Source organism: Oncorhynchus nerka, linkage group LG27 (genome assembly GCF_034236695.1).
Source record: "Oncorhynchus nerka isolate Pitt River linkage group LG27, Oner_Uvic_2.0, whole genome shotgun sequence".
Taxonomy (NCBI): Eukaryota; Metazoa; Chordata; class Actinopteri; order Salmoniformes; family Salmonidae; genus Oncorhynchus; species Oncorhynchus nerka.
This window is the reverse complement of record NC_088422.1, coordinates 48,163,199-48,186,637: the sequence shown is the minus strand read 5'-3', so window position 1 is coordinate 48,186,637 and position 23,439 is coordinate 48,163,199. Positions and strand designations below refer to the sequence as shown.

The 23,439-nt window shown below is 41.1% G+C and overlaps 1 protein-coding gene across 2 annotated transcripts in view; it reads left to right on the top strand.

Moving 5' to 3' along the window:
- The window catches only part of nf2a (NF2, moesin-ezrin-radixin like (MERLIN) tumor suppressor a), a 67,495-nt gene extending 48,789 nt beyond the window's left edge, over positions 1 to 18,706 (top strand). The window contains exons 14-16 of one of the 2 annotated variants that reach the window (XM_029638440.2): positions 10,810 to 10,928; positions 12,095 to 12,254; positions 15,894 to 18,706. In XM_029638440.2, the coding sequence (XP_029494300.1) occupies positions 10,810 to 10,928; positions 12,095 to 12,254; positions 15,894 to 15,944 (330 nt within the window). In that variant the 3' untranslated portion in view covers positions 15,945 to 18,706. Of the gene's footprint in view, positions 1 to 10,809; positions 10,929 to 12,094; positions 12,255 to 15,893 lie in introns of those variants that run through there. The other variant, XM_029638441.2, reaches the window with a different exon arrangement.
- The last annotated feature ends 4,733 nt before the right edge of the window (positions 18,707 to 23,439 follow it).

The following is a 23,439-nucleotide window of genomic DNA, read 5'->3' as shown; positions in this document are numbered from 1 at the left end:
CTCATCTCATATGTATATACTGTACTCTATACCATCTACAGAATCTTGCCTATGCCGTTCAGCCATCGCTCATCCATATTTTTATATGTACATATTCTTATTCATTCCTTTACTCTTGTGTGTATAAGGTAGTTGTTGTGAAATTGTTAGATTACTTGTTAGATACTGCATGGTTGGAACTAGAAGCACAAGCATTTCGCTACATTCGCATTAACGTCTGCTAACCATGTGTATGTGACCAATATAATTTGATTTGACTGCTGAAAAATAACCACTACCCCTCATTGATTATCTCTTTTCTGGTTTACCTGGAGGACAGAAATTCAGTAAGAAAGGTCTGTCTACAGATGCATGTGGATTAAGATTTACAAGAACTGTAGACCATAGTGACTCACAAAGGACTGTACAGGTACCGGAGGCTTCCTTTTGGAATCACCTCAGCTCTGGCCTAAGGACCAGATACTGAGCGTGCTCACCAGGGTCCAATGCTACCTTGATCTATTCATCACCAGGCAAAGATGAGCATGAGCACCTGAGAAACCTGGACGCTACACTACAGAGACTGGAGGAGTATGGTCTGAGGGTCCAGAAGGACAAATTCACGTTTTTCCGGCCTTCTGTTGAGTACCTGGGCCACGTCAGACAGTTCAGCGCTCCACAAAGTGACATCAAAGGTGAAGGTCGTTGCAGAAACTCCATCCCCACAGAATGGGAGCTTTCGCATCACGGACCTTAAATAAAGCCTAGAGCAATTATGCATAGATGGAGCGTGAAGCACTCGCCATCGTGTTTGGTGTTAAGAAATGTAATCAGTTTCTGTTTAGCCGACGGTTCACACTGCTGACGGACCATAGACCCCTCATCTCCATCTTTGGTCCCCACACCGGTATTCCGTTGCTCGCAGCCAGCCGCATGCAGCGATGGGCATTACTGTTATCTGCTCACCAGTACGATATCAGCAGACGGCCTCTCAAGGCTTCCCTTACCTGTCACACACACTGAGCACTCCCAGGCTCATATCTTCTACTTCAGGGAAGTGACGCACACCCCAGTTACATCTGTCCAAGTGAAAAAGTTCACCCACACTGATCCAGTGATGTCTGAGGTTGTGTACATTGTCACTCGTGGGAAAGGAGGAGAGCTGTTGGACAGCCTAAAGCCTTACCTGGTGAGGAGAAACGAGCTCACACTTCAGTCTGGATGCTTGCTGTGGGGCTTTCGAGTCATCATACCGCTACTCTGAGAAGGCAGGTGCTTGAACTTCATTCAGGGCACTGTGGCATGGTGCGAATGAAGGAGATTGCACACAGCTACTTTTGGTGGCCAGGTTTGGATGCTGCTATCAAAGACAAGGCCAAGTGACGTTCTGCATGTCAAAAGATGAGCAACATGCCTCAGCTATGGGACTTCTCAGAGGAGCCTTGGCAGGGAGTCCACATAGACTATGCAGGCCCACTGGAGGATAATATGTTCTTAGTTGTAGTCGACGCACACAGCAAATGGCCTGACGTTGCAGTGATGAAGAGATGAAAGTTTTGTCCAGACAAAAGGAGCAAGCTTTAAAAACATCACAAGAGAACAGGGCCCTCAATAGACGCCTAAACACCTTCCTGTTGACCTACAGAAACACCCCCCCATGCTACAAAAAATGTGTCATTTTTCCATATAGACACACCCTATGTGTTTTTTAATAAAATCAACAATATACATTGTGCTTGTCTGATGCTTTAAGCTTACGGTTTTATGAAATAAGACAAATGCCTTGAGTGCGCCAGAGATTTAGATAACCTGACCCAACTATTCTCCTCCTGCTCTTGCTCGCTTTAGCAGATTCTGCCATTGCTCTCCTGAAGTTGCCGGTAATAGGCTACACTTATGTGGAATGCCCATTTATCTTACCATTTCTACCTATCTGGGTGCCAGTTTTGGTTTTCGTGAATCAGTTTGTTTTACTTTATAATAACTTCATATCTAAATCATTGTCATGTGGTTAATCTAAATTATATCTAAATGAAAATGATACAAACCTAAAAAGTAACTCCCATTGCCAACTATGTAAAAATAGCCAACAAATAAAAACATTGCAGGCTGCAGGTAGAAAATATCCTGAATTTAAAAAGAAATATCCTATAAATCACATAGGCCATGTGTAGTGTAGCCAATCTGCAAGGAACTTGAAACATTGTAACTATTAACTTGGGTCCTGCTTGAAGCTTGCCTATAAAATATTCTGGGCCCTCAGAGTTTCCAGTGCCAGTGAGCTTGGGACAGACACAGCTGTAGGCTATTTGCGCAAAGGATAAGAAGCATTGCTTGACTTGGCAGGAGCTCACCGGGGCTGAGTACCGGCACCTAAAATGTTCTGCTGCTTGAGTTCCAGTTCCTTTTTATAGAATATTAGCTCACATATTGTGGAGCTCCTGTAACTAAATATAAACAGTACCAGCAATCAAAATGAGTACCAGAATTGATTTCAATCCAAGCACTGATCCAAGTAATCAGGTAGGCTTATTTTATGACGTTTCTACCCAAACAGAGCATGACATTTTTCCCTTTCACACTGATTATCGAAACAGAGAGAGCTAGAAAGGTTTTTCAAATACATTGAGGAACTATTGTAATTCTCAATGGGTGTAAAAACAGACTTTGTTTGCTTGCTATTTGAGGTGAAGAAAACATTACTTTGAGAAGCTCCACAGGTCATTAGTGGTAGTGTGTTAAGCCAATCAGAAATACTATCAGATCCCCAAATGGGCACATTTATATGCCTACATTTGCACGCAGGCCAGGAAGCCTATCGCCCTACTTAAATGCGTGTGCGTCTCAACATTGACTCAACATTGACAGGAGCTCTCCAAACAAAAAGACAATGACTAAATTGACACCTCGTAAATGGAATGAAATAAACCAAAACGTGTTTCTCACAAGTGTTGTGTACTTTGCAGATAATGTGTCCACTCCGACAATGATAACGGGAATAATAATATTGTATGGATTAACAGAAATGACAGAGATTAGAAATTACTGGTGAAATATGTAATGTGGAATTGATATATGCTAAAAATCTAGCGCAAACAATTAACAGAATTAAGCTTTGATACAATAAATGTGCACAAATTGGCGGGAGAGAGCGCATTCTGGAGTAAGAAGGGCATTGTGCATCTGAGTGCATGGTCAATCCGACGTCTGCATTGCCCATGCAGCATTTACGGTGATATGGCCTCAGCAGAAGTCAAGGGCATTTGTACTTCTTGCACTTTGCGGAGCAGTGCAGAGCTGTTGTCAAGGAAGTGAGTTTGTGTTTTTTTACAGGATATAGAAAACCGTCAACCAATCATGTCAATGTGGAGCTATACAAGAGCCCTACAAAATTTGGGAGGAGCATGGTGATGCTGTATGGAGCTCGATTTGGCCTCTGGAGGCTCCGCAATTGCATTACACCATCCATATGGAGCCTCGGACCACATTTTGGGATCAAGCATAAATTGACTTTTAGTCTAGGCCTCCAATGGACTAGTTCACTGAGATGAGCGCAAATATATATACTACCGTTCAAAAGTTTGGGGTCACTTCGAAATGTCCTTGTTTTCCATGAAAACATACATGAAATGAGTTGCAAAATTGTTATTTTATTTTTACCTTTATTTAACTAGGCAAGTCAGTTAAGAACAAATTCTTATTTTCAATGATGGCCAAGGAACAGTGGGTTAACTGCCTGTTCAGGGGCAGAACGACATATTTGAATAGGAAATATCGTCAAGACGTCTAAGGTTATAAAGGTTTTTTAATTTAAATAATAATTGTATGTCAAAGAATCCTCCATTTGCAGCAAATACAGCCTTGCAGACCTTTGGCATTCTAGATCATTTGAATGTTATTCTTTGTGATCCGAACACCTCAAACTTATATTCGTCTGTCCGTAACACTTTTTTCAAATCTTCCTCTGTCCAGTGTCTGTGTTCTTCTGCCCATCTTAATCTTTTATTTTTATTGGCTAGTCTGAGATATTGCTTTTTCTTTGCAACTCTGCCTAGAAGGCCAGCATCCTGGAGTCGGCTCTTCACTGTTGAAGTTGAGACTGGTACTATTTAATGAAGCTGCCAGTTGAGGACATGTGAGGCGTCTGTTTCTCAAACTAAACACACTAATGTACTTGTCCTCTTGCTCAGTTGTGCACCGGGGCCTCCTACTCTATTCTGGATAGAGACAGTTTGTGCTGTCCTGTGAAGGGAGTAGTACACAGCGTTGTATGAGATCTTCAGTTTCTTGGCAATTTGTTGTTTCTGGCCATTTTGAGCCTGTAATCAAATCCACAAATACTGATCCTCCAGATACTCAACTAGTCTAAAGAAGGCCAGTTTTATTGCTTCTTTAATCAGAAAAACAGTTTTCAGCTGTGCTAACATAATTGCAAAAGGGTTTTCTAATGATCAATTATCCTTTTAAAATTCTGAACTTGGATTAGCTAACACAACGTGCCATTGGAACACAGGAGTGATGGTAATAATAATGGGCCAAAAAAACAAGGATATTTCGATGTGACCCCAAACTTTTGAACGGTAGTGTATATGTGTTACTGCTTGACATTCTCGGTCGACCAGTCGACTAATAACGAGAGAGAAAGATGACTTCCTTAAAAGATTGAACATTTAGTTCTGACTAACCTCCGACATTGGGGCAGAATACACCCAGGGTTAAGTCTGGGAACTGAGGCCATCTACCTTCTTTGCCTAGTTCAGAAATGGTTATTCTAAAAAGTTCCTTTATTTACATTAAGAGAACTGTTATGTTAAAAATAAAATAATATGCGAAACAGTGAATATTCACTTTTTCCTTATGAGGCATCAAAAGTAAAGGGAGAGGAATATGTTGTGCATTGATATTCTAGTATGTTCCTTTATTCCACCTGTAACGCCCACCTGATTAAATACATTGGAATGCTTGGGATGTTTTGTCTTGTGAAACGCATTAAACAATGCCCACGTTAGTTTTTACTCATGTCCAGTACTTATATTATACAGTATATTAGTTGTATAAGTAATACAGTGTGCTATACAGCAAATTCTGTCATTGATGCAGCAGCATTCACATCCAAATCTCTTTACATTAAATGACTGACTTGTGTAGATGAACTCATCACCCTTCCACCACTTAGATGTACAGTAGCTAGTCCACCTCCAGCACAGTAGCCTTTGCACTCTGCCTGCCTGCCCGCCCACAAGAGAATTGTGTTCATATATTACATCACTTCTCAGTATTACAGAGTACAGTACATAACATGCAGTACAGGGCCTGTCTCAGAGTTTCTCAGAGTAGGAGTGCTGATCTAGGTTCAGGTCTTCCCTCTTATTAATTATAATCTAAAGGTTAAGCTTATCCTAGATCACTCTTACTCTGAGACACTTTATACAGTGACTTGCGGAAGTATTCACCCCCTTTGGCATTTTCCTATTTTTTTGCCTTACAACCTGGAATTAAAATAGATTATTTAGGGGTTTGTATCATTTGATTTATGTGACATGCCTACATGTTTTATTGTGAAACAAACAAGAAGACAAAAAAAACTGGAGTGTGCATAACTATTCACCCCCCCCCCCCCCCCCTTTGCAGAAATTACAGCTGCAGGTCTCTTGGTATATCTCTATGAGATTGGCACATATAGCCACTGTGATCTTTGCCCATTATTCAAGGCAAAACTGCTCTAGCTCCTTCAAGTTGGATGGGTTCCTCTGGTGTTCAGCAATCTTTAAGTCATACCACAGATTCTCAATTGGATTGAGGTCTGGGCTTTGACGGGTGACGAGTGTTGCTTTAGCAGTATGCTTAGGGTCATTGTCCTGCTGGAAGGTGAACCTCTGTCCCAGTCTCAAATCTCTGGAAGACTGAAACAGGTTTCCCTCAAGAATTTCCCTGTATTTAGGGCCAATCATCATTCCTTAAATTCTGACCAGTTTCACCATCCCGGGGGGATTAGAGGTGTTGGGTTTGTGCCAGACTTAGCATTTTCCTTGATGGCCAAAAAGCTCCATATTAGTCTCATCTGACCAGAGTACCTTCCATATGTTTGGGGAGTCTCACGCATGCCTTTTGGCAAACACCAAATGTGTTTACTTATTTTCTTCTTTAAGCAATGGCTTTTGTCTGGCCTCTCTTCTGTAAAGCCCAGCTCTGTGGAGTGTACGGCTTCAAGTGGTTCTATGGACAGATACTCCAATCTCCGCTGTGGAGCTTTGCAGCTTTTTCAGGGTTATCTTTGGTCTTTTTGTTGCCTCTCTGATTAATGCCCTTCTTGTCTGGTCTGTGAGTTTTGGCAGGTTTGTTGTGGTGCCATATTCTTTCAAATAAAAATCTATTTAAATTACAGTTTGTAATGCAACAAAATAGGAAAAACGCCAAGGGGGATGAATACTTTTGCAAGGCACTGTAAATGGGTCTTTCTATAAATAAAGCGACCAATGTGACATCAGGGTCAAATGTTCAAAATGGATAGATATACATTTAAATATTATTTTGTTGCTGAGAAGCTCCGGCGTTATACATTTTTTCCTGCTGCTGTAGCTTTTTTGCCTTCTCACAGTCACCTTGAAACGTTCCTCTTTTAGTATACTACAAGCAAGGGACATCTCATGTCTGTTTTGTTGTAGTTTTGTCCTTTGTTTAATATGTCCTCAATTTTTCTCCCCGCTCTGCTCATACAGGAGTATAAATATACATTTTTATTTTAATACTGATTTATCAGGAGGTGCTGCATCACCCCTACTTCCTGCAACTATGCTTATGCCATTATGTAACTTTGAACTTTGAAATACGGCACACAAAATCCAATCAAATGCTTTAAAGTGTATTTTAAAACTGTCTAACAATGTATTCTGGCAGGCTATGTACAATTATAATAATATCATATACTGTATATTAATCATAAATAAAGGACAACAAGTCGGCCTATGGAATACTTTAGGAAATGTTTACCAAAAAATCTGATTTTCCCTCTAAAAATCACTTTTTACAGATTAACAACAAATGCTTAAACCATATCAGTAGACCCACTGAGTAAAACAAGTTTATATAATTGGTGTAGTTCCCCTTTAATTCAATTGTGCGCCTTGCAAAAAATGCTGTAGTTCCCCTTTAATTCAACTGCACACCTTGCAATTGACTGTTTCGCTAGGGTGTTTGTTGGCTACTAGACATGTGATGGGAGAGTTTGCTAAATTAACGCCCACCCAATTGATACCATTCTGCCAGTTCTTTTTTAAATTGCAGTCTACGTTTAATTCGGAACGTTTTTTGGGAAAGCCTTTAGAAGTGTATGTTTTGTATGCACATTGCACTCATGTTGTGCATGACGATGGCTCTACCACACAGACTCACTGTCCCATCACAAGTCAGCTAGCGTTCCATCGCCCATCACTTTTTCTCATGAACTTGACACTATCTGCTCAATGTAACAAATCTGCCATAAGTCAAACAGACAACTAGACTACAGCTGGCATTGTAATCTTACCTCAAGAATCCTCAGGAATAGACAGGCTATTTATCTTGACCCCGTAACAACACACACACAAACGTTGTCAATCCTTATGATCAACATTAATTCCAACACTTTGGCTGTTGTTCAATCGCCTGCCATATCACACAAGCTCTTTATCACTTGATTGTCATTCAGAAAAATCTTTCCTGAATCAACTGATGTAGTGTGAGAATGTTCTCTCGTAACTTAACAGCTAGACCTCAAATGCGCATCAAACAACTATTATGGATAATTATTGAAGAACCCTGTTAATGACAGAATGGATTTGAGTTTTGTTAATCATCTTTAAGTTGCTCTTTCGGTTAGAAGCATTAGATTTTACAATCTCCAACATTATTTTGGATATGTGTGCCCATGAAAACTGTTTTTACACCGTAACATAGAAAGATACGAAATGTTACGAGGTTACAGTGCACTTCCCAGATCTCCATACAAAAAGTGTCCGACAGCAAAATCCAGTTATTTTACAGGCTCAAGTTCAATGTATAATTACATTTTTAAATGCTTGGAATATGATATAACGACAAACAGTGTCATAAATGCAAGGAAAGATAGGTCGTGTTTTATGTAACACGATTAATTAACATCCAATCACATTAACCGTTACTCTCTCACAGGAAACCTTCACTCTTTCGCAGACATTTAGAAACCAAACATTAGAAACCAAACATGACCATTTGAAAAATAAGCCACGGGAGTTGTTTGAGTGAGAATGAAGACGACTGTCGAGTCGTAAGACATGTATAAAAGCAACAGACACCATTAATAAGAAGGGGCTATAAGCATCTTATATGGTGAGCTATCGACTGGCTAGGACAGGCAAGCACCATACTATTGTTGAGTACTTAATTCTTCCTGCTGCCGTGGATATGGCTGGGACAATGCTGGGGGAAAAGGCCCAAAAAACTATACAGACAATTACTTCATCAAACAACACTGTTTCACGACGCATCAATGACATGGCAGGAGATGTTTTGAAACAATTACTGCTTTGCGTACAAGCCAGTGAATTCTACAGTTGGATGAGTCAACAGACGTGGCTGGCCTGGCACAGCTCCTGGTATATGGCGGGCCTGGCACAGCTCACGGTACATGTCCGTTACGTTTATGGGGGGTCAGTTAAGGAAGACATCCTCTTCTGGAAACCAGGACAACATGAGAGGATATTTTTAAAGTACTGGACATCTTTGTGACATCAAATGGACTTTGGTGGTCAAGATGTTTTGGTATCTGTGGTGCAAAAGCCATGACAGGGAGAGCTAGTGGAGTGGTAACACACGTGCAAGCAGTTGCTCCCGATGACCACTTGGATATGCTGCAGCATTTACCGAGAGGCTCTTGCTCCCAAGGGAATGCCTGATAGCATGAAAGACGTTTTGGACACTACAGTGAAAATTGATAACTTTGTTAAAGCAAAGCCCCTGAACTCTTGTGTATTTTCTGCACTATGCACTGATATGGGCAGCGACCATGTAACGCTTTTACAACATACAGAAGTGCGCTGGTTATCAAGGGGCAAAGTATTGACACGTTTTTTTGAATTGAGAGACAAGCTTAAAGTTTTCTTTACAGACCATCATTTTCACTTGTCTGACCGCATGCATGATGACGAGTTTCTCACACGACTGGCCAATCTGGGTGGTGTTTTTTCTCACCTGAATGACCTGAATCTAGGATTACAGGAACTATCCGCAACTATATTCGATGTGCGGGACAAAATTGAGGCTATGATTAAGAAGTTGGAGCTCTGTCTGCATTAACAAGGACAACTCACAGGTCTTTTCATTATTGAATGTTTTTTTGTGTGCAAATGAACTCCTGGGTGAACTGGGTACGCAATTACGCAGGCACTTTCCCGAAATGGACGACACAAACAACTGGATTAACAAATCCTTTCATGCCATGCCTCCAGTCCACTTACCAATATCTAAACAAGAGCGCCTCATCGAAATTGCAACGAGTAGTTATGTGAAAATGTAATTGAATCAGAAGCCACTGCCAGATTTCTGGATAGGGCTGCGCTCAGAGTTTCTTGCCTTGGCAAATTGCGCTGTTAAGTCCCTGATGCCCTTTGCAACCATGTACCTATGTGAGAGTGGATTTTCGGCCCTCACTAGCATGAAAACTAAATACAAGCACAGACTGTGTGTGAAAAATTATTTAAGACCAACTCTCTCCAATACAACCCAACATTGCAGAGTTATGTTCATCCTTTCAAGCACACCCTTCTCATTAACCTGTGGTGAGTTATTCACAATTTTTTGATGAACGAATAAGGTTTTATATGTAAGATGGCTAAATAAGTTGTCCAGTCATATGGCCAAGTGCTACAAAGAAGGTCCTAATTTAGCTGCAGTTGTCCCAGAACTGAGTGGCACGTTTTGCTCTTCATTGTAATCAAAGGGCTATTATCAATAGAAAGACTGACGCATCACTTCTTGTTTTTATAAGAAACATTGTATTGGAGATTCCAAATTGTTGGTAGAGTCTTCTTACACACAGCACTGACACACACACACTTACCACTAGACAAGCCACCTGGGGTCTTTTCACAGTCCCCAGGTCCAGAACAAATTCAAGAAGACATACAGTATTATACAGAGCCATGATTGTATGGAATTCCCTTCCATCTCGTATAGCTCAAGTGAACAGAAAACCTGGTTCAAAAAAACATGTACAAAACACCTGTCTGAGTCGCACCTGTCTGAGTGGACTGATCCATTGTAGAGGCTGTGGGGATGGTACAGTCATAAGTCTAAGACTATATGGTTATGTAATAACAAAAACATTTTTTTTTATAACATGCACTTTCTCCCGCGTTGGATAGTGGTCTCTGTCCATGGTTCTGAAAGACATCAGTGCGGGTTGAATTGGTGACTTTTCCTAGACCATGTTGCTGTGTGCATAATAGCAAAGTTAACCAGCATATTGGTCGGACCCGCTCTAGTAATTTATGTCTTAATTATTTCATCAAACATTTAGCTTAAAGCATCAGACACGCTCAGGGCATATAGTTGATCTGACTAATGCATTCTAGGGTATTTTGCCTCCGTCACCATTCCGAAGTGTGTTACGTGTGTCTGCGCTCATATCAAAGTATTCATCCAAATCTGTCACTCCATCCCTCTCTCTGTCATCCTATTCTTCCATCTATCCTCTCTCGTCTACTTCTCTCTCTCTGTCACTCTCTTCTGCTGCTACTCACTATCCCCCTCTCATTTTATATTTTCTCTCTCTTTTCCCTCCCCACCCCTCTACCTCTCTTTCTCTCCTCCCAGCCCTCGACCGTCCCAGGTGATGCGATGCCTCCAGACCTGAGCTTCAGCAGAGAGAACCTGAGCTTTGACTTCAAAGACACAGACATGAAGCGCCTCTCCATGGAGATCGAGAAGGAGAAGTGCGTGACTGACCACTTCGCTCTCTCTGTCTTCTCATCCTTCTCTTTCTCTCTCTTGCTCTCTGTCTCTTCTCTCCTCTTTCGAGGAGGATAAGGGAGTGACTGACCACCTCGCTCCATCCTGCAGCATTAACAATCAGATGTACACCACTATTACAGACTTGTCCCTCTTTCCGTCTCTGTTCTATTCGTCCCCCTCTCTCTTTCTCTCTTGCTCTCTATCTCGAGGAGCTGGCTCTCTTTCTACCTGACTTCATTACTGCCTTTCTTTCTGCCTGACTTCATCCAATCAGATGTACTTACTCTACAGTAACCTTCCCTCTCTGTCCTGTATTCACCTGTCACTTTCTTCTTCATAGCTCTCTTTCTCTCACTCTTTCTCCCCCTCCTTCTCGGACTGCCTGTCTTCGTCTTTGTCAACCGCATCTCCTGCTCTTGCTCTGTCGCTCTCTCCGACTCCCTGTCTAATTCTCTCCATCTTTTAATCCCTCTTCTCCCATCTCTCAAGACGGAAAAGTGAGTCACTCACGTGCCACTCTCTCTGTCCTGCCACCTGACTTCATCCAATTAGATACTGATTGATTGTACACATGTACAGTACACCACAGAATGAGACATGTCCCGTGTGCTCTATCACGCGTTGAGCACAGAAATGTCATGGACCGTGACTCATGGGGGTACAATGTTGACGCATTCCAGTCAGAAGCACTCATTTCATAATTAATGGATATTATAGTGTACGGAAATGTCACAATACATTGATATTTGTTTGTAAAGATGTGGCACAGATTGTACTAGTTCATGATGTTTAAGTTCTGAAAATAATGATGTAGACATGTTGTTTTATCATTCGTCTTGTTTGTATATCTATAACTTCATGTTAATCAATGAAATTCAAGCAGCTATTCAAGATTTTACAACCGTTTTTTTGTCATATTCATGAATCAAAATGACAGATTGTCACATGGGAAGACTAATAACTCAACCATTTTCATCTGTGGAGGTCTTGATCAGGATTCTATTCATTAGGGCAGAACTAATTCAAAACATTGTGGAACAGAGAACGGGGAAAAAATTCTTATCCTTAAGTTTGGATAATATTTTCTTGTTTCGGCCTGTATGACCCAGGTGGAGGATTGTCATTCTTATTTCTGTGGTCCTCTCAGGGTGGAGTATATGGAGAAGAGTAAGCACCTTCAAGAGCAGCTGAATGAGCTGAAGACAGAGATAGAGTCTCTGAAGCTGAAGGAGCGAGAAACGCCTCTGGATATACTCCACAACGAGAACACTGAGAAGGGCACCAGCAAGCACAGCAACTTCAAAAAGGTAAGCCCTATAACTCCTCAGACAGACACGCACGCGCACACACATACATAGGATTACGTTCTACACAATCGTCATAAACACCTAACACTAAGAGAGGCACCAGCTGGCACAGCAACTTCAAAAAGGTACAGTGATGTCTGTCGCTAACTTATCCAGTGTCAATGACACATGCATTGGTGTATCTCACACAAACAATTGTCATACAGTCTTCTCACATCACTCCTTACAGACTGCTCCCACACACCTCATATATAGCCTACCACTCAAACACCACAGACTTGCATATCAAACATAACCGTTAGATAACCGTCTAACTACTTTCACATAGAGATTTATTCTGCTATCATCAAGAGGAATTAACAAATTAAGCTCACAACCTGAACCGTTATCTGCAACCCTCAGATTCTTTGCTAAATCTGTAAAACCATTGAGGTGAAATGTGAGCTTTGGCACATCCATACAAAATGCCTCTCCCTCCCCCTGCCACCCCTTCTGTCTCCGTGTGTAAAATAAACTTGTTTGAGTAGCACTAATTGATTTTAGCACTGAGATCAGTCATTGGAATGGATGGGAACACCTTGGGTGTTCTGAGCTTTAGCTGGGCTTAGTCACTGCTTGTTTAATTGAACTGGGGCCAGTGAGCAATACTCTTTGTGTTGGGGACTGAGACTGCACTGCCATTGCAGTGTGGCTCTCTGGTATGTCTATCTGTGTGTTTACCCTGAGAAAAATAAGGGGAGGCTGCGAAGGGGTGAGGAGAAGAGAGGAAAGGGTGCAGACGGGTTGAGAGAAGGTGGGAGGAGAGAGGGAAGGAGGCAGAGAGGGTAATGGAGTAAAGGGAGGGAGGCCCGGAGTCGACAGGGACCACTGGTTTAGGGGCCCTATAAAATCAATTATTTTTTGCCTGATTTAAGTTTTTTCTCAAATTCTATTTTCTCCGTTTTGTTTTTCCAAGTTTCAATTTCCCCCTGTTTTTTTAAAATTATTTTCGCTCTCAAAATCACACTTATTTAATAGAAAAGCAACTCAATTGGATGTTCTAAGTTCACAACAATGCTTAAATCACATCAAGAGACCACTTTTTAGGTCTGGGAATAATTTTGGACAATGTTATTTTTGGGTGTAGTTACCATTTAACTCCAGTGCAGCACCTAGCAAGAGGCTGTTGTTTAGCAGTGATGGTAGAAAAAAAAACAAATACCCACTGGATTAATGCAAATAATCCTGATATCATTCTGCCAGGTAAGCATGGTCTACTTTGTAGTTAACATTTAATTGAGAGGTTTTTGCGAAAGCCTTTTCATCTACCAGAAGAAATGTCATTAGCATCATCGCTAACGGCTACACAAAGTACTGCACATTTACAGACACAGGGAATTTTCGTTGCCTCTTCAGAAAGTTGTAGGAAATAACTATCACTAACCATGTTTCCTTCCACAGTTTTTATGCAAGTAACAGCATACTGTATGAAAAAAATCTCGACAGCTGTGATGGAAACAATTTTATAAATGCCGCCATACAATTTTTGTCGTTCGACACGGTGGGATCTTTTTGTGTCGGTAAAATTAATCATGCGAGAAATGGTGGTGGAAACACCTTTATGCGCAAATATTCATATAATAACACATATTGAAGTAAACTTGGAGTCACGCAATGATATTGTGTGTGTTCCTCCCACTACGACTCTGTAAACCATGCAGTTTATTTGGCTACAAATGAAATAAGTTATGATGAACTTCACACTGTGGGTTTCGGAAGAGTAGCTAGGAGGTAAAGATTAGGTTGATTTTCTTAGGCTGGTACACAGCTATGGACTTTGTCGTGATTGAATAGATAAAAAGTAGATAAAAAGTCTTTATTGAATAACCTTACTTACTCTTCAACACTCTTAAAACTAATATTATCTTTTTGCGAAATGGCTCATTGTAAGTATCTGTATTAATATCAGCATGATGAGGAAATGGAAAATATAATATGGTGACACACACACGTTATGTTCTTCTATCCTCGTGGGGACCTAAAATTAATGCCCATTCAAAATGATGTTGTTTTCTCTAACCTTACCATAACCTTAACCCAAACCCTAACCTAAGCTTAAAATCGCATTTGTCCTCATGGGGACGTCTCCACGAGGGATAATTTTCCTTGTTTTGCTATCCTTGAGGGGACATTTGGGGATTTTAGGTCCGTGCAAGGATAGAAGATGATAAACAGAGACTGTGCACATCCATTTCTCTCCCTCATATTGTATATTTTGATGAGCTTGAACACCCGTGTCTACAGATTTAGCTAACAGTTTAGCACCAATAATGTATTCCAACCCCCCCGACTCTAGTATTTAAGCTGGCAGTCCCCCTGATAAGATGGAAACATCCCGTTTTCAGGGGGAAAAGAAGAGAGTCTGTGATGCGACTTCCACTTTTGGACGTGTGCCTCGCTATTTACAGTCCCCAGAAGAGAACCTCCCCCGACAGTTTCTCTCTCTCGCCATGACCAGAATGCGGGGCATCCTTTCAAGTGTTTATTTTATGCCTGTTACATTAGGTTAATCGGGGACAGGAGAAAAAAACATTTTCTGTTTTACCTGACTGAATTAGGTTTCAGTTTGTAGAGGTTTTAGGGGGGGGGGGGTTGTTAAAATTCTTGTCCATCAAGAATTCCAACAGACTTAAGATAAGGTGATATAACTCATAATCACGCATTGATATCAATGGGATATTTGTTCAGAGAATTGAGTTAAAGTACATGCACAAATCTCAGCTTTGGATTCATCCCGTAGTGCTTCAAACCTCCACCACTTGCTGCTCCCTCTGATATTTTTTATTTCAATTTTTATTAGGCTCCCCGTTAGCCGACTCCAATGGCGACAGCTAGTCTTACTGGGGTCCGACACACAACGAAAAAGACATTACAGACAAAATACTTTACAATTTACAGTACATACACACAGAAAGTAGGTCACATTGGGGAGAGGCGTTGTGCCGTGTGGTACTCTCCCGAACTTCTGAGACGGTTTCAAAGTATATAGCAGAGGTAGACTAGAAAGACATGTCAGTCATCGTGACCCCCTTAGATCACAGTCAGAGCTGTGTATTTGACAGGACAAGAAAATCATGCCCATTAAGTGTCCGGCAAGACGACAACGCTCTCTATTCGATTTGTCCTCCCCATAACGTCTTTAAACGTTGAAACTTGTGTTCAACTAAGGGAACCAGGAGTAAACAAGTGTCTAGATTAAGTCAGGATTCTAAACGTGTCAGCGTTCCATAAGGATATGGTCGGGGGTTCAATCAAAATAACAAACAAACAATGACTTCAACGTGTTCTGTCAGAATGCTGAATGTAAACACAGACTGTCAAGAAGGTGAGGTGGTACATGCAAAAGCATTATCCTAGGTGGATCATGTCACCTCACAAACAGCCACATTGCCAGCTAACAAGTCACTTCTAGGTATCAAAAAACCTGTCCAAGTCTGTTTTTGTCAATGGATATGGCACCTTTACAGTCTTTGCCACTTTGAAACTAACCCCACCTGCTATTTCATGTGTGACGTAGCACTGTTGTACAGCAGTAGAACTGCTCCTGTTCAGATGTTTATGGTGTTTTGGAGATCTAATGAATGTATTCTTCTCTTACAGCTAACTCTACAGAGCACCAAGACCAGAGTGGCTTACTTTGAAGAACTATAGATGTCACCAGGGACGTGTGTGTGCGTGCTTGACTGTGTGTGTGCGTGCTTGACTGTGTGTGTGCGTGCTTGACTGTGTGTGTGCGTGCTTGACTGTGTGTGTGCGTGCTTGACTGTGTGTGTGCGTGCTTGACTGTGTGTGCGTGCTTGACTGTGTGTGTGCATGCTTGACTGTGTGTGTGCGTGTGTGTCTGTTTGCGTGCGAGTGCGTCTGTTTACGTCCGTGTGCGTGCACGCGTGTCTGTGTGGACATGTCTCTGGAAAAACTTTATCACTACAGTACATTCCATACTACGTGGCCTTTGGCTCCATTTGCTGGGAGATACTCACCACAACTGTGGTCAAACAATGGACCACTGCCTAGGTCAAAACTAATTTCAGAACTAGAGTTTACATACTGTATAGGCCAAGAGAGACAAATCATGAGTTACACTTTAATTTACATTCCACTACTTCTTACCTGATATTTACCTTAAAATAACCAAACAATACTTACAATAACTATAGTTTGTGTTATTTGTGATACATTGAAACGAACATACTATTCACCATTCACTAGCAGATAGGTAAAGTATGTTTAATTATGTATCAGTATCCTTACCACTCAAATAAGTGCATAATGAGTATTAACAGGTAAATACCACTGAAAAATTACAGTAAAATATTATCAACTCGTATCACGTCACCTCAAGCCTCTGCCTGCCGTAAGTGAATTTCTGTATAGGTGTTCTCTAGTACGAAGGTACCAAGTGCACTATATTCTGTTCTACCCTTTAAAAGCAGAGTGGAATAGCCTTTGAACTCAGACTGGGTGAAGATGAAGGAATGGTAAGAGTATTACAGTACAATAATCTGGTGTACTTCTAGCACATTTTTCCTGAATCCTGATACTGGGGACCCACAGCGATGCACATTTTTGTTGTTTTGCCCTAGCATTAACACACTTCATTCAACTAATCAGCTCCTCATCAATGCTTAGATTAGTTTATTCAGTTGGGATGGGGAAAAAATGAAAATGTGTGGGGTGAACATTTTGAATCCCCATGACCAGGATTGGGAAACACTGATCTAGCCTATCGTTGGTACTTTTGGGAAAAATGTTAGGGTTATGTTTATTTTTTAGCTCCTTGAACAAACTTGAGTTTGCATTCCATTCCATTGTATTGATCTAATACAGTGCACTCTGAAACGGTTTGCGTATTTTGTTACATTACAGACTTATTCTAAAATATATTAAATCATTTTTTTGCCTCATCAGTCTACACACAATACCCCATAATGACAGAGAAAACAGGTTTGTATAAATGTTTGCTAATGTAAATAAGGTATTTCTGTGTTTTTATTTGTAAAAGTATTCAGCCTGTTTGCTATGAGACTTGAAATTGAGCTCAGGTGCATCCTGTTTCCGTTGATCATCCTTGAGATGTTTCTACAACTTGATTGGAGTCCACCTGTAGTAAATTCAATTGACTGGACATGATTTGGAAAGGCACACACCTGTCTATATAAGGTCCCTCAGTTGACATTGCATGTCGGAGCAAAAATCAAGCCATGAGGTTGAAGGAATTGTCAGTAGAGCTCAGACACGATTTTGTCGAGGCACCGATCTGGGGAAGGGTACCAAAAATGTCTGCAGCATTTAAAGTCCCACAGAACACAGTGCCCTCCATCATTCTTAAATGGAAGAAGTTTGGAACCACCAAGACTTCCTAGAGCTGGCCACCCGGCCAAACTGCGCAATCAGGAGAGAAGGGCCTTGGTCAGGGAGGTGACCAAGAACCTGATGGTCACTCTGACAGAGCTCTAGAGTTCCTCAGTGGAGATGGTAAAACCTTCCAGAAGGACAACCATCTCTGGTGAAACTAAGATTAAACTCTTTGGCCCGAATGCCAAGCGTCACGTCTGCAGGAAACCTGGTAGGTTCCCTACGGTGAAGCATGGTGGTGGCAGCATCATGCTGTGGGGATGCTTTTCAGGGACTGGGAGACTAGTCAGGATCGAGGAGAAACATGAACGGAGCAAAGTACAGAGATCCTTGATGAGAACCTACTCCAGAGCGCTCAGGAACTCAGACTCACCTTCCAACAGGACAATGACCCTAAGAACACAACCCAGACTACGCAGGAGTGGCTTCAGGACAAGTCTCTGAATGTCCTTGAGTGGCCCAGCCACAGCCCCGGAATTGAACCTGATCTAACATCTCTGGAGAGACCTGAAAATAGCTGTGCAGTGACGTTCCCCATCCAAGCTGACCGAGCTTGAGAGGATCTGCAGAGAAGAATGGGAGAAACTCCCCAAATACAGCTGTGCCAAGCTGGTAGCGTCATACCCAAGAATACTTGAGGCTGTAATCGCTGGCAAAGCTGCTTCAACAAAGTACTGAGTAAATGGTCTGAATACGTAGTTCAGTTTTCAAAATTAAATTAATAAAAAAAACATTTGTCAGCATGGGGTATTGTGAGTCGATAGTTTTTTCCCCCTGAACAATTTCTGCCATTTTAGAATAAGGCTGTAACATAACAAAATGTGGAAAAGTCAAGGGGTCTGAATACTTTCTGAATGCATTGTTATGTGTCTTATCTGTGAAAACAGTTTATTTTTTTGTTGGCATTAAACGAGGACAGTGAACAGTGTTTTTATTTTTGAAATACTATTATTTTGCGTGTGTTGTAAGGTGCCTTTTTAAACACTATACTATTTTATAGAAAAACTGTATGTTTGAACTGATCATTTGTGAAAAATAATAAAAATTTTCAAGAATGACCAAGGTTGTATGAAGCCTTATTTTGTCAATGACTAACAACCGTAACCTGCTAAAATGGTCTTCTTCCCCTCTGCACACAATGGAGAAAATGTTATCCACGCCACTCTGAAAATAACATTATACTTTTGGAATTAATCAAATGTTATGTAACAACCTCCCACACACCCAGTTAGACATATTTAAAAAAGAAACAGATTCTCCAAATATGTAGTTAGTAGCAGTCAGCTCAGATCTCATAATGAGGACAAGGTCTGAAGTGTGTGTGTTTGCACCAGTGGTGGAAGAACTACTAAATTGTCATATCTTAGTAGAAATGACTCAAGTAAAAGTTACAGGGTAAAATACTACTTGAGTAAAAGTATCAGGTTTTACTTAAGTACAGTGGTGGAAAAAGTACTCTGTTATCAATCTTGAGTAAAAGTGAAAAGTTCAAGTAATTGCTATACATCAAATGACTTGTATTAAGCAAACAAGACAACATCTTTTTGCCAGGGGCACACTCCGATGTAATTAACAAACGCAGTGTTTGTGTTTAGTGACTCCGCCAGATCATTGGCTGATATATTGATAGGCCCATGAATTGTACCATACTACTGTCCTGCCTGAGCATTCAACATTAACCAGTGCTTTTGGGTGTCAGGGAAAATGTATGGGAGTAAAAAATATATTTTATTTTGAAATGTAGTGGAGTAAAAGTTGTACTTAAGTATTTTTACTTAGTTACTTTACACCACTGGTGTGCACGTGCCTGTGGGATGTAGGTTTTTGTGTGTGTACGCATGTGTTTGTGCATCTCTGTGTGTGAGTGTCTCCACGTGTGCGAGCTGAATGCACCCTGAGGGTGAGTGTGATGTCCTGTAACTGTTCCATAATTCCATCCTACTGTCACAAACTATGTCTTCAGCCAGCCTGTGTTCAAGCCTGCTGACTGCAGGGTGTGCAAAGTTGGGCCACCTGATGCAGAGCACAAGCAGATCAGTTGAAGATCTGGGAGAGGGATCCAGTCACCCTGCCTGCTGAAGCAGATAGTAACAGAGGTCTGTGAGTCCTTGCCAGCAACCTATCAAGCTTTTGTGTCCAACAGCACGCATTCTCACAAGTGGACTGAGGGCCAAGAATACATCCTCCCCACCCTGAATGTCACTGATGCGGGCGAGGTGCAGGAGGGTAGGGGCTGCTGTTGTCATACAAGACCCCAGAATTGAAGGAGTTCAAGGCAGTTGGAAAGAAGGCGATGTGCACAACGGGTGTGAAATTGTCAGATGTGCGTTCTCTGGAGGGTGTGAAGTCGTCAAGGTGTAGAGTTGTTTTATATCACTCACTTATACAGTTCAAGTTGGAAGTTTACATACACCTTATCCAAATACATTTAAACTCAGTTTTTCACAATTCCTGACATTTAACCCCCCAGAAATTCCTGTCTTAGGTCAGTTAGGATCACCACTTTATTTTAAGAAAGTGAAATGCCAGAATAATAGTAAAGAGAATGATTTATTTCAGCTTTTATTGCTTTCATCAGATTTCCAGTGGGTCAGAAGTTTACATACACTCAGTTAGTATTTGGTAGCATTGCCTTTAAATTGTTTAACTTGGGTCGAACGTTTCAGGGAGCCTTCCACAAGCTTCCCACAATAAGTTGGGTGAATTTTGGCCCATTCCTCCTGACAGCTGGTGTAATTGAGTCAGGTTTGTAGGCCTCCTTGCTCGCACACGCTTTTTCAGTTCTGCCCACAAATGTTCTATAGGATTGAGGTCAGGGCTTTGTGATGGCCATTCCAATAGCTTGACTTTGTTGTCCTTGACTTTGTCCTAGATGATTCCATCTATTTTGTGAAGGGCACCAGTTCTTCCTGCAGCAAAGCACCCCCACAACATGATGCGGCCACCCCCGTGCTTCGCGGTTGGGATGGTGTTCTTCGGCTTGCAAACCCCTTTTTCCTCCAAACATAACGATGGTCATTATGGCCAAACAATTCTATTTTTGTTTCATCAGGCCAGAGGACATTTCTCCAAAAAGTACGATCTTTGTCCCCATGTGCAGTTGCAAACCATAGTCTGGCTTTTTTATGGAGGTTTTGGAGCAGTGGCTTCTTCCTTGCTGAGCGGCCTTTCAGGTTATGTCGATATAGGACTCGTTTTACTGTGGATATAGATACTTTTGTACCTGTTCCCTCCAGCATCTTCACAAGGTCCTTTGCTGTTGTTCTGGGATTGATTTGCACTTTTCGCACCAAAGTATGTTCATCTCTAGGAGACAGAATGTGTCTCCTTCCTAAGCGGTATGACGGCTGCGTGGTCCCATGGGGTTTATACTTGTGTACTATTGTTTGTACATATGAACGTGGTACATTCAGGCGTTTGGAAATTGCTCCCAAAGATGAACCAGACTTGTGGAGGTCTACATCCACATGTACACCTCCAATTGTCTCAAATGATGTCAGTTAGCCTGTCAGAAGCTTCTAAAACCATGACATAATTTTTTGGAATTTTCCAAGCTGTTTAAAGGCACAGTCAACTCAGTGTATGTAAACTTCTGACCCACTGGAATTGTGATACAGTGAATTATAAGTGAAATAATCATTGAAAAAATTACTTGTGTCATGCACAAAGTAGATGTCCTAACCGACTAACTTCAAACGTTTGGACACACCTATTAATTCAAGATTTTTTAATATTTTTTTTTACTCTTTTCTACTTTGTAGAATAATTTTGAAGACATCAAATGAAATAACATAAATAACATAAATCGGATAATGTAGTAACCAAAAAAGTGTTAAACAATTCAAAATATATTTTATATATATTCAAAGTAGCCACTCTTTGCCTTGATGACAGCTTTGTGTACTGTTGGCATTCTCTCAACCAGATTCTTGAGATAGTCTCCTGGAATGCATAACAATTAACAGGAGTGCCCTGTTAAAAGCTCATTTGTGGATATTCATTCCTTTTGAGCCAATCAGTTGTTTGACAAGGTAGGGGTGGTATACAGAAGATAGCCCTATTTGGTAGAAGACCAAGTCCATATAATGGCAAGAACAGCTCAAATAAACAAAGTAATGATGGACTGTCGTGTCTCTTTAAGACATGAAGGTCAGTCAATACAGAAAAGTTCAAGAACTTTGAAAGTTTCTTCAAGCGCTATGATGAAACTGGCTCTCATGAGGACTGCCACAGGAAAGGAAAACCTAGAGTTACTTCTGCTGCAGAGGATAAGTTCGTTAGAGTTACCAGCCTCAGAAATTCCAGCCCAAATAAACGCTTCACAGATTTAAAGTAACAGACACATCTCAACATCAACTGTTCAGGTCTTCATGGTTGAATTGCTGCAAAGAAACCACCACTAAAGGATAGCAATAATAAGAAGAGACTTGCTTGGGCCAAGGAACATGAGCAATGGAAATTAGACCCGTGGAAATCTGGCCTTTGGTCTGATTTTGGGTTCCAGCTGCCGTGTCTTTGTGAGACGCAGAGTAAATGAACGAATGATCTCTGCATGTGTGGTTCCCACTGTGAAGCATGGAGGAGGAGGTGTGATGGTATGGGGGTTGCTTTGCTGGTGACACTATCAATGATTGCTTTAGAATTCAAGGCAAACTTAACCAGCATGGCTACCACAGAATTCTGCAGCGATATGTCATCCTATCTGGTTTGCGCTTAGTAACACTATAATTTGTTTTTCAACAGGACAATGACAAAACACCTCCAGGCTGTGTAATGGCTATTTGACCAAGAAGGAGAGTGATGGAGTTCTACATCAGATGACCTGGCCTCCAAAATCACCCGACCTCAACCCAATTGAGATGGTTTGGGATAAGTTGGACCGCAGAGTGAGCGAAAAGCAGCCAACATGTGCTCCGCATATGTGGGAACTCCTTCAAGACTGTTAGAAAAGCATTCCAGGTGAAGCTGGTTGAGAGAATTCCAAGAGTGTGCATAGCTGTCATCAAGGAAAAGGGTGGCTGCTTTAAAGAATCTGAAATATTTGTTTGACACTTTTTTGGTTACTACATGATTCCATATGTGTTATTTCATAGTTTTGATGGCTTCACTGTTATTCTACAATGTAGAAAATAGTTGTTGTTTTTTATCTAAATTTGCAAAAAATGTGCTTTGTCATTATGGGGTGTGTAGATAGCTGAGGAAAAATATTTTTTGAATACATTTTTGAATAAGCCTGTAATGTAACAACATTTGGAAAAAGTCAAGGGGTCTGAATACTTTCCGAAGGCACTGTATCTATTCAATGCCTCTCTTTCTCTGTCTTACTTTCTGTTCCTCTTTCTCTTCTCTCTCTCTCTGTTTGCAATTACAGACGGCTGTTGCAGCTGTGCTGTGTAGTGAGCAAACTCATCATTATCATTATCTATCAGCCATCATCTCCCTCTCTCTATCCCTGTCATCTTCTCTCCCCCAGCCCCATAAAATGTGCAGCTGTTGCTAGAAAGCTGTTTATGGGTTTCCACTGTGTTAGAATGCTAATGAGTGCTCAACGTTGAGAGTCACTAACGAGAAGCCAATAGTAAATTATTAACGATGAGATTATTATTTGGGACAGGGTGGGTGAGGGAGGCTGGACATAATGATGTTCTTACAATTCTTTATCCCATCATAATAAATCATTATCTATACAGATCTTTGGGCTCTGCCCGTGTACTGATGCATTTCTTGTTTGTTACCTGCAAATTAGTTCCTTTTCTTTACACATCCTCCTCTCTCTCTCTCTGCAGTAATC